Source organism: Alosa pseudoharengus, unplaced genomic scaffold, assembly GCF_046254945.1.
Source record: "Alosa pseudoharengus isolate Yale_2024_CS ecotype anadromous, Long Island Sound unplaced genomic scaffold, YU_APseudo_1.1 YU_APseudo_1.1_scf_23, whole genome shotgun sequence".
NCBI classification, from domain to species: domain Eukaryota; kingdom Metazoa; phylum Chordata; class Actinopteri; order Clupeiformes; family Clupeidae; genus Alosa; species Alosa pseudoharengus.
Window position 1 is genome coordinate 21,987,717 of NW_027468685.1, and position 11,506 is coordinate 21,999,222.

General features: G+C 44.0%; 1 protein-coding gene across 4 annotated transcripts in view; it reads left to right on the top strand.

Annotated features, from left to right (window-relative positions):
* The window catches only part of col14a1b (collagen, type XIV, alpha 1b), a 60,594-nt gene that overhangs the window by 38,814 nt on the left and 10,274 nt on the right, over window positions 1-11,506 (top strand). For all 4 annotated transcript variants that reach the window (XM_076302048.1, XM_076302050.1, XM_076302049.1 and 1 more), the window contains 12 exons: window positions 602-741; window positions 1,066-1,189; window positions 2,287-2,430; window positions 2,850-3,014; window positions 3,119-3,157; window positions 3,458-3,596; window positions 4,357-4,499; window positions 4,939-5,048; window positions 7,399-7,557; window positions 9,340-9,417; window positions 10,221-10,307; window positions 10,531-10,584. In XM_076302048.1, the coding sequence (XP_076158163.1) occupies window positions 602-741; window positions 1,066-1,189; window positions 2,287-2,430; window positions 2,850-3,014; window positions 3,119-3,157; window positions 3,458-3,596; window positions 4,357-4,499; window positions 4,939-5,048; window positions 7,399-7,557; window positions 9,340-9,417; window positions 10,221-10,307; window positions 10,531-10,584 (1,382 nt within the window). The remainder of the gene's footprint in view (window positions 1-601; window positions 742-1,065; window positions 1,190-2,286; window positions 2,431-2,849; window positions 3,015-3,118; window positions 3,158-3,457; window positions 3,597-4,356; window positions 4,500-4,938; window positions 5,049-7,398; window positions 7,558-9,339; window positions 9,418-10,220; window positions 10,308-10,530; window positions 10,585-11,506) is intronic.

An 11,506-nucleotide genomic window follows, 5' to 3' on the forward strand; every position in this document is an offset into this window, starting at 1 on the left:
TAGTGTGTAAGCAGTTGAAAAAAACTGTAATTGCATTAAGGATTGTGCTACATTTAGAACAATACATCCACAAGCCATGTCAATAAACGTGGTCCACAGCAACTTTAAAAAGTTTTTTATAGAAGTCCATAAAAGCTAATAGATAAGTCCTAAATGCAATTTTCCCTCCCTATAATTTTCTACCTGTGGAATGTTGACTCTGGGAGGAGAGTGTGTGGCGGCAACATGTTTTTCCACGAGCATGGCTGTTTACCTAAGTATATAAAAAGAATTGCCACAATAACACATCCCAAACATCAGGAAATGCTCCTGTCCTCAACCTCCGGCTGGAAGGCTCTTGATATGAGATAGAGGCCGCTGAGGTAATTGCCAATCATCTGTCTACCTGTCCCTATGGAGCGAGATAAGTTTTTTGCACTGACAACTGCTGTTCTAACCTATTTATCCCTTCCATCATTCCATTTCTCTCTCTCTCTTTCCTTTTACTGGTATCCACATTCTTTTATCTGTCTATCTATCTGTTCATCTGTCTATCTGTTCATCCGTCTGTCCCTTTCTCTCCCTCCCCCTCACTCTCTGTCCTCCTTCTCCTCTCTCACAGTTTGTAAAGCAGCCAAGGCTGATCTCGTCTTCTTGGTGGACGGCTCCTGGAGTATTGGCGATGACAACTTCCACAAGATCATCCGCTTCCTCCACAGCACGACTGGGGCGCTCGACCAGATCGGCCCAGATGGCACACAGGTAAGGAAGAGGAGCAGGGGAACCTGACAGAACCCCTCTCAAAGAGCAGAGGATTAAGGAACCTGACAGAACTCCTCTCAAAGAGCAGAGGATTAAGGAACCTGACAGAACCCCTCTCAAAGAGCAGAGGATTAAGACTGGTGTTGCTGCACACTGACTTGACAGCTCAGTGTTGATTTGTCGGACACTAATTGCTACATGAGTCTCAATTTATTTTTCTCCCTCTCTCTCCTGTGGACACATAACAGTAATTTCCTCCCTCCATGTCACTTTACTCCCTCCCCCTCCTCCACCCTCGCCGCATACCTCTATCTCTCCTAACAGGTGGCAATTGCTCAGTTCAGCGACGATGCCAGGACGGAGTTTAAACTCAACTCGTACAACAACAAGGAGCGGCTGCTGGAGGCGATTCAGCGCATCGCTTACAAGGGAGGCAACACCAAAACAGGCACGTGTGCAGAGAGCCTGGCACAGCCCACTGCCATCCCTTACAGAGAGAACAAGGGCTAGGTGCCCAGCCACACCAATTAGAGTAGGATGATAGGTTTTGAACTCCCTCAAAATATAATGATAGGCTTTGAGAAATTCAACCCTGGCATTGGAAAACATTCTACTACACTGGAGCAAATTTAGCAACGACTGTCTCCAAATTCCTTAAAACCAGGCCAGAGTGTTCATCAGCCTGACCTAGTGTATGTCCTCTGTGTTGGCGTGACCTCCCCAGATAACCGGCCAAGTCTTTGATTGCTCTATATATACGGGACTGCAGAGGGGACCCGTAATGCCCTGTTTTTTTCCCCCTCCTTCGTGTGGCTGCATATCTTAATCATTGCGGCAGTGCAGATGATGCCATGATAATGACCTTACCGGGGGAGATTCTCGCTCGCTCCCAATCGGTGAGGGTATTATAATAAGCGCATGTGAAGATTATGCACTGTTTGACTTGTTGTGACTCCTCCAGGCTGCAGAGGTTCTCTTCGAGGTTCAGAGCAGATATGATATGTGACCCAGCATCCCATTTCAGCAGTTAATTGAGTCCACTGAGCCCATTTTTTAGAGTATACTCTAGTAGTTTTAGTTGTTGGATAACAAACACGCTGCCCAGACATTAACTGTTATGACTGATGCAATTCCCATTTAAAAAAAAAGATAATGATAATAATAGCTATTGGAATCAAGGCAAGTAATCAAGCCGTAGTTTGAAGTCAGTGAGGCATTGTGATTAATGCGTTCATTGTTTCTGAGTGCATCCTTGCATCCTCGTTGGAGAGGCTTACAAACTAATGAATGCTCATTTTCTGCTTTTCCTATTTGAGTCGTGTCTCAGAGCCAGATAGTCAAATCCCCCAAAGTCTCTTTGAGATGATTTGAATAACACTGGATGTGCCATGAAAACTAAGTAGTTTTTATCTCCATCTATTTACTCTCCACTTTTGGCCTTTTAAAATTCATATTCCGCTGCACTTTTTGCATGAGGAGACGCTAAGAATTGTAATTTGTTGTTTTTGGGACTAATGAGACCCCCAATTCACTCTCTGCTTAAAGGGAAAGCCATAAAGCACGTAAAGGACACCATCTTCACCACAGAAGGGGGTATCAGGAGGGCCGTCCCCAAAGTGCTTGTGGTCCTCACCGACGGACGCTCCCAGGACGACGTCCACAAGGTCTCCAAGGAGATTCAAATTGAAGGTGAGGAACACATTGTCTGATGTCTCTGGACACAATGTGTCCTTTAAAGATGCTTTTTTTTGTTGTGTCCTATAAGAGCCTATAAGCTATTGTCTCATTAAACCTCTCTTTTAAGGCAGAATTCCTTTCTCTTTTTATTGGAGCTAGTGAGTTTTTCAAAAGACAGGCTATGAGCACCGAGGATCGGCAAGGGAACACCCTTGCCTCCTCAGACACACTCGTGACATTACAAGTACCCTGTTGACCTATTTAACTGCCTGAAGTGCGCTGAAGAGGAAACAAGCTAACCTTTTGATACCACCCAAGAGCATGACAGTTGTACCCAAGTGTGCCGTCTAGACAGGCTAAGAAGGGGCGTAATCTTCTCTGTAACTTCACTTTTCCCTTAAGCTCAATGACTTCTGACACTTGTCCTCCAGGTTACATCGTTTTTGCCATCGGGTTTGCGGATGCCGACTATGGGGAGTTGGTGAGCATCGCCAGCAAGCCCAGTGAGAGGCACGTCTTCTTCGTGGATGACTTGGATGCTTTCCGGAAGATTGAGGAAAAGCTAGTCACATTTGTATGCGAATCTGCATCTGCAAGTACGTAATGTAGCACAAAGACTTTCTTCATATTTATATACTATAAAATTCATATTTGTGTCTTTAAACAAGCAAAGAAAGAGTGACATTGTTCTTTCTTCTAGCTTGCCCATCTGTGCCAATGAGAGGCAGCACTATGCCAGGTATAATCATTAATCATTCATACATCGAACTCCCATCAACTTTTCATACTGTCACTGCAGCATCTCATATTTCTCATGTTCTTGGATTTCTTTTAGTATTTTAATTAATATAATTTTGTGGACACGCTGTGCAACATTTGTCAGTAGAACTTATCGTAACCCCTTTCTCTCTCTCTGTCTCTTTCTGTCTCTCTTTCACACACACACACACACACACACACACACACACACACACTCACACACACACACACACACACACACACACACACACACACACACACACACACACACACACAACAGGCTTTAGGATGATGGAAGTGTTTGGACTGACAGAGCAACAATACAGCAACCTTGACGGGGTGTCCATGGAGGCCGGCACATTCAACGCATTCCCCTGCTACAAGCTTCACAAGGATGCCTTCATTGTGCAGCCCACCAGGTACACACTGCACCACAGTTACTGAAGTGGCCTCAGCCTACTTGTGCACTATACAGTATGAAGAGAACATCAAGTCAAAGCACCACTGCAGGAAAATTCAAGTGAAAAATATTTAAGAAATGTATTAACAAAACACTATCCATGCTGTGGTCATTTGGTGGTAGAATACTACTACCATTTGGAGGTCATTTGCTGTGTCGATTAAGCAGTTAGATCTAGTTTCATCTTTTATTTTGACTGAGCCCAAGACTGGTAACAGCTCACACTCTCGACACTGTCTGCTCTCTTCCAATAGCTCTTCGATTGCCATCACATCACACCTCCTCCATTTCTTTTCCCTTTCTTTTGTGAGAAAAAAGACTGACTTTTCTCCAAGCCAGGGCTGACTCACTGTATAGAGAGCGCAAATGGACGCTTGAAAAGCCTGACGAAATTGACTGGAGAGGCAGCACAATTACCTTGTTGTACTCACACAGTGTTGTATACTTTACATTACATTACATTACATTACATTTAGCAGACACTTTTTGACCACAGTGACTTACATATGTTAGCTATATTACAAGGGATTACATCGTCCCCAGAGCAACTTAGGGTTAAGCGCCTTGCTCAAGGGCACAACGGTGGAAGCCGGGAATTGAACCAACAACTTTCAGGCTACTGCACGCTAACCCAGCTCCTTAACCACTACACTACCACCGCCCGTATACTGACAGCTGACATGCATTGTAGTAAATGCTGTTTGTGACCTCCTTCTCAGGTATATCCACCCAGAGGGCTTGCCTTCCGACTACACCATCACCATGCTGTTCCGCCTGCTCCCCGAAACCCCCGAGGAACCGTTCGCTTTATGGGAGATCCTCAACCAAAACAATGAGCCCCTTGTTGGTGTCATTCTAGACCGTGAGTGCTTGCAGCAATGATCTCTCAGTTAGTCTTTCTTTCTTCTTCTTTTGCTCTCTCTCTAACTCTTTCTCTCTTAGTGTCTCTCCCTCTGTTTGTGTGTGTGTATGTGTGTGTGTGTGTGTGAGTGTGTGTACGTTTGTGTGTGTGTGTGTGTTGGTGTGTGTGTGTGTGTGTGTGTGTGTGTGTGTGTGTATTTGAACATACCCCTGCAGGTGTGTAATCTGTTGTGGGCTCAGGCTACCACAATGATGACTTAGCAGCTCAGCGGCATGTAATTCAGGGATTAGCATTTATCTACATGTAAAGCACAACGGTGAGCACCAGGGGCTGGAATGAAGTGATAAACAGCACAGGCCCCTAACAATGCATTAGTATGTAAATCTGCACACAGTAATGGTGTGATGAATGAGCCCCGTCCCCCTGTCTCCATCACCAGATGGCGGGAAGACTCTCACTTTCTTCAACAACGACTACAGAGGAGAGTTCCAGACCGTCACCTTTGAGGGGCCCCAGATCAAGAAGCTATTCTTCGGCAATTTCCACAAGGTACGGCTTTCGCTCGGGAGTGTCTTGCTGTATTCACACAGTCCTTTGTCAGTGTCACAAATGGTGCATAAAATGTGTTCACTGCCAGCACCAGTGTAGTGAGATTTCATTTCACCATTATTTCTCGAATCTCCTGTGCAGTGTATGCCACTGAATGCAGAGCAAGCTGTCCATTGGTTAAGCCTTGGAGATCATTCAGAAGTCTCTTTGTTCCTTTCCTAACATGCTTTAGAAAATAAAATAATTTGCAGCCAACTATTTTTAAACCAGTATATCAAAACACTGATGTTTTTCGAATTTTAATGAATGCAATTTTAAGTGATCTAAATCTCTTTGGACATTTCCCAACAATAAAGGAAATGGAAAGCTTACCGTATTTTCCGGACTATAAGTCGCACCGGAGTATAAGTCGCACCAGTCAAAAAATGTGTCATGAAGAGGAAAAAACCTATATATAAATATATATATATATGTTGCACCTGAGTCGCAGGACCAGCCAAACTATGAAAAAAAGTGTGACTTATAGTCCGGAAAATACGGTAGTTTATATCTCTGTAGTGTAGTTTTCTAAATGTGCTTGATTGATATCAAGAATTATAAACCCATTTGGCGTAGAGGGAATAGCTTTTGGACAGATTTCTCTTCGCATGGACTCTTCAGTGATTTCAGGAGATGAAGATCTGTGCATAACTCCTCTTCTCCCAGTTGATCTCCCAAATCATAGTAGACATGCATTCATCCAGAACACTAATGAAGAATGGATGGACAAGCAATAAGTCATCCTTAAATAACGATCCCCCAATCCCCTCTCATTTACATGCTGGCAACTGCCTATCGATGAGAGAGAGCGAGAGAGAGAGAGAGAGAGAGAGAGACAGACAGACAGAGAGAAGTACCTGCTCAAATAAGCAAGGACCTTCCATGGTTGCCACCTACGATCAAGGCAGAATGTGTTCATTGTTAAAATGTAAAGTGTGCACAGGGTACATGAAGCCAGTGACTGAATCTAGATTTCTTTTAAAAGTACAAATGCTTGCAGGGTGGAAAACCGATATTGAATGTCCCAGCAGTAGACTCTACAAGGACACAACCCAAGTAGTTGATGCTGAAAATTATACTGTACCTTACTATAGCACATTCTAACTTGCCATTTGCCAACACTATTTTAAGCCCTCTTGCCAAAGCGATTCAAGACATATGCCATCCCAAGGTTAATATTTACTAGAAAGCTATTACGTTGTAATGTTGTAAGGATCGGTGCCATTCCTTATGTGGATAAAATTGGTTTTAGATTGGTTTGTGCGGGGCTCGCATTTGACACTAATCGGGATGATTGGATGGCCGATTTGGCATGCAGTTGTCCTTGTTATGAATATGTCCCAGTGATGGGCTTCCCTCTTCATCTACATTGGAAAAAAAACACATTATACAGAAATCACGTGTGGGTGGAAATTAGCATGCGGAATATTGCTGACCCTGGAATATGTAATGTGACAACATGCATCTCTGAGCAATGATAGTGCATCCTCGAAATGGGTGGAAGCTGGCAACACTGCACGACCAAGCAAAAGGGAAGCTCTTGTTCCCAGCTGTCTAGTTGCGGCTCGTCCACCGTTGCCGTTAGCCAGCTCGGCGCTGATTAAAGTGGAGGACATATCGCTGTGTTCCCCCTGTCCAATTGGCAATCTGTTTTGCGGGCCCCCTTTGGGAGCGAATCAGGCTCTTCAGGCTGTGATTGCTGTTATCTCTCTCGCTGGGCTCTGCCAGGGCCACATGACTACCTCCACACTCCGCTTCCGTCAAACACTACATGTCCGACCTCGCCCCCCATCCCCCACCAATAACTCCACACCACACCCCACCCCACACTTCACACCACTCAGTCCCCACCCCACACCAAACCCCCCACTCCTCCAAGGATTGCAAAGTGATCATTCCATCACCTTCATCAGGAAATGAGAATTAATCACAGAGCTGTGCCAGGCTTTGCTGAAACCAAACTCACTCCAACATTTACCCTGCTCTGTGGTTGTTTCTCAAAACATGGCATAAAATGGCAGGTTTTAGTGTGTGTGTGTGTGAGAGAGAGAGTGGGGGGGTATTCTCTTCCATTTGGCTCGCTGCAGGTATTGAGCCACCACCTGCTTCCTGTCAGGGTAACAGGCTGAGCACGGTGTGACTCACCCCGGGAACCTGCCCCGCTCGTCCGCAGGAGTTGCGTGGAATTCACACGCTAAATTATGTGTGACTGAGATAACGGAGCATTACAGGATGAAGGGATTTGCCTGGATTTCCTCAGGCCCTTTTTTCCCTCCTGAGGACTCACAACATAATATGCACTGTCTTCCAGCTCCACCTAGTTGTCAGCAAGACCACCGTCAGGGCCATGATTGACTGTAAGCTGGTGGGGGAGAGGCCGGTGAACGCGGCGGGGAACATCACCACCGACGGAGTGGAGGTGCTGGGAAGGATGGTGCGCTCCAGGGGTCAAAAGGACAATTCAGCACCAGTAAGTCAGAGAAGTCTTTCTTTCTCTCTCTTCCTCTCTCTCTCTCTCTCTCTCTCTGTATCTACTATAGTCCCACTCTCTTTTCATTCTTTTGACCTTTGGTTTTCTTTGTAATTCTCTCTCTCTTGCTCTCTCCCTCTCTGTATCTACTGTAGTCCCACTCTCTCTCTTACCATTCTTTTGACCTTTGGTTTTCTTTGTAATTCACACTCTCTGTCTCTTTCTCTGTCTCTCTCTCAATAACAAAAGCACACATAAACGCTGTACTTGCATAAGTCTGTTGGTGTGTTCTCTTGCTGCATGGATTTTCAGTGAAAAAGTCAAAGTCAAAGTCAAAGTCAAAGTCAAAGTCAAAGTGAGTTCTCAGTGTTGTGTTATGTTAGAGTGTGAATGTGTCAGTGTGTGTTTGTCCTTGTGTGTGAATGTCAGCGTGTGTGCACGTCACATGATGAAATATGTATGTGGTATAAGGCTGAAGTGGGCATGCATCTGAATCCTGATGGGAAACCCCAGGTATTCCACTGTGAACCGTTGTTGGTAAAAATATGGCATACCAAAGTGAGAGACAATATCCAGTCACGTAGAAGTACAATAAAGATGCAGAGTTTAATTTGGCTGTATACAGGAGAGAGGCATACACAAAGCACAATGCACTCCAGAATACTGTAAGCGTCTCTGACTTGACACAGAATTATACAGGGTTTTTAAGTACACAACAGCAAAGGATAGATAATCATACAGTAATAGTGGCAGATATCAGACAGGGTCATGAAGTAGGAGCATACTTTTAGTGTCAAAGTGACCTAACTAATGAGAAATCCAGAACATTAAACCACATATTGAAATATTGGACCTAATGCTCAATTCCACTTTCTCTCACCGTGACCTTAGAAAAACCTTGTATGCTTTGTACTCTATTTGTCCCTTTTTCTCCCTTTGTATCACAAAGGGAAGGAGAGGTGGTTATATTATTTTTTTATGTAGCTTTTATTATTTTTCCTGGATCACACAAAATCGATAATACAGTAAATACTGTATATAGTTAAACAAAGAAACAAGACTGATTCTGTATATGGGCGAGGAGCATTTTGAATTTTATTTGGCACGTCTTCAATCCTGTATTGATATTGTTTCTCTAAACCGACATCACTGTGAGCCTCATGCAAATACTTTTTGTTTTCTTATACTTTTGCCAGTGAGTTGAGTTTGATGAGTTATCTGAGTATATACGGTATAATACATTTTGGTTGAAAAGGAGTGCACTCTTGGATTGGTAGTCGTCATGTTGAAAAATCACATTTGCCTAATGGCATCATTACAGTTTTTTTTACAATTGCTAAAGCACAGTTTCTGAAATTAGGACCCTCTTTTTCAAAACTCCACACACAAACTCAAAAACACATTTACACAAAATAGAAAACATCTTACATCACTTACTAAAAATGTTATTATTGCACATCAACTTTCCACACAAGCAACAAATAGATCTCTCTCCACATGCCAACTGTTAAACTGCCAAAAACTGTAATAGAAATGACATCAATGAGTTGAAAACTCACAGCCTAAAATGGAAATTAATATTAATATGAATTAATTATACCTGGATGCAGCTTGCAAACTCATGAAATGCTCATTAAGAGACACCTAAAAACATTCATAGGAGTGCTTCTTTTCATGATGCCATTTGTATTCTTTTGGTTGCCATGAAAACAGTGGTCTGTCAACAACCGACTGTGGTTGCAACACACAAGTGAAAGCTTGGCTTGTCATGTCTGTTCACAGTTCCAGCTCCAGTCCTTCGAAATCGTCTGCAGTACATCCTGGGCCAGCCGGGACAGGTGCTGTGATCTCCCATCCCTGGTTAGTGCCTGTCATGCCTGTCTGATTGAGCCAGGTCAGGAAAGACTGTCTGCAAATACATACCTGTCTGGAGTCTGCTGGCAATAGCTGATTGTTTATTTAAGATAGCAAATACAGCAAGTCTAATATGTACTACATTTGCAGTCTGCTGCATTTTGTGTCAGCTAACACAGCTCTCAAAGATACGTCATCACCTACATAGCCTCTATGATCTAGTACAGGGGTGTCAAACATCAGGCCCGGGGGCCAGATCAGGCCTGCCAGCAGGTTTCACACCCCCCCCCCCCCCCCCCCAGATGTTTTGGGTAGGAAGGGGAAATTAGAAAAAAAGATATTCAATGTGTTATAAGCAATATCTCTATGATATAATAAACTGATAAAACCTAGCAATACAAACCATCCTCAGGAAGGAAGAAGCTGAAAAACTAACATGGAAGTAGGACATTTCAAGAGAGAAAGAGCAGTATATGACAGCAGTACCTTATTGTGTACTTGTTTGCTCATAAGTGATATCATCTAACAACACTCTGATACCCATGCAGAAAAATGATAATGACCATGACAATGATGGCCCCCACGAGGTCTCATTCCAACAAATCCGGCCCACTACCTAATATGAGTTTGACACCCCAGATCTAGTATAACCCCAGGGTCCTTATTCTAATGTATTACATATTGCAGTGTGATTGATGTTTAAATTCCTTTTTGCCTTTGTAATGGAACTACAGCATTAGGTGGCTAGATGGATCTTCATGGTGTTGACTGTATGTTTTCTATGTCGCTCTGTGCTTGCTGTGTTCCAGAGGAAGGAGGAAGATTGCCCAGCTCTCCCACGTGCGTGCACCTGCACACAGGACAGCAAAGGCCCACCTGGACCCCCTGGACCTCCTGTAAGATCCCTCCCCCACAAAATAAACTAATCAACAATATGTAATGAACCTAACACCAGAGTGGCACTCTCACAAAGCATCTCATCTGCACATACTTCATTGTCTACTGCTGGTCTGGTTCATAAACTGATACATAAACTGAATAAACTGTCACATTTCATACATTTCATGTTTGTTTTGTGCGGAGGTGTAATATGAAGTTCTGTGTGTCACTGACTGACAGGGTGGCCCTGGAATTAGAGGAGCAAGAGGAGACAGAGGAGAGCCGGGCCCTGTGGTACAGTACACCCATAATGCACCTCTCTCATTCACCACTCAGAATGTGCCACATTGGGCTGGTTTATTTTCTGACACTGATGTCTAGGCAGGGAGAGGTTTGTTGTGGGGAAAACAAGGGAATAAGATCATTAGGGTCTGTAATGCTGTTTTGGGTTAAAGGCGTGCCCAACAATTTATGTGGCCTTTTGACATCATGAAAAGCTGGTTTATACGATTGATATCAGTCATAAAAAGCCAGCACGCCGTGGTGTTTAATGTGATCAGCCCAGGTGTTTGAGGAGGGGAAAAAAACACTCTTTCGTTTTCCTCCCATCTCAGAGACTCTCTCAGAAACATCTTCCAATCACTCCTTTATTCATTCCTCCCAGCGCCCTCCCTATTACCATTTGCTCTCGCATTCCATTTTACCTTGGAGGTGACGCCGGCGATAAGAATCAGATTGTTTGAATGGCGCGCTATCAGCACATGTAGATTCCCCCCCCCCCCCCCCCCTGGTAATGGCACTGTCATGCTGGGCACACACGCTGCTCCTCCATCTGCCTGGGATTTGGTATTCATTGGAGATGCGGAGGAGGATGGAGGGCAGACTTAATGGCCCTTTCTTTTCGTCCCTGGCGCTTGGCTAGCCATGCCTCTGATTCGCACGCGGCTCAAACGTGTTGTTAGCTCTAAACCCACCCAGGCAATTTACAACGGGGGCTTGTAAAGCATGCAAACTAGCGTGTGGCCTGTGTTTGTGTGTGTGTGTGTGTGTGTTGTGTGGTGCGTTCATATGCTGCATTTTCTGTATTTGGATTGCCCTCTAGGAATACTTGCAATTGTGGATGTGCATTTGATTCTAATTTCAGAAGTCCTTTAAGATTTAAATACCTTTATGACTATTGCCCTTGTGCAATCTATATCAATTAAGTATTTTACCC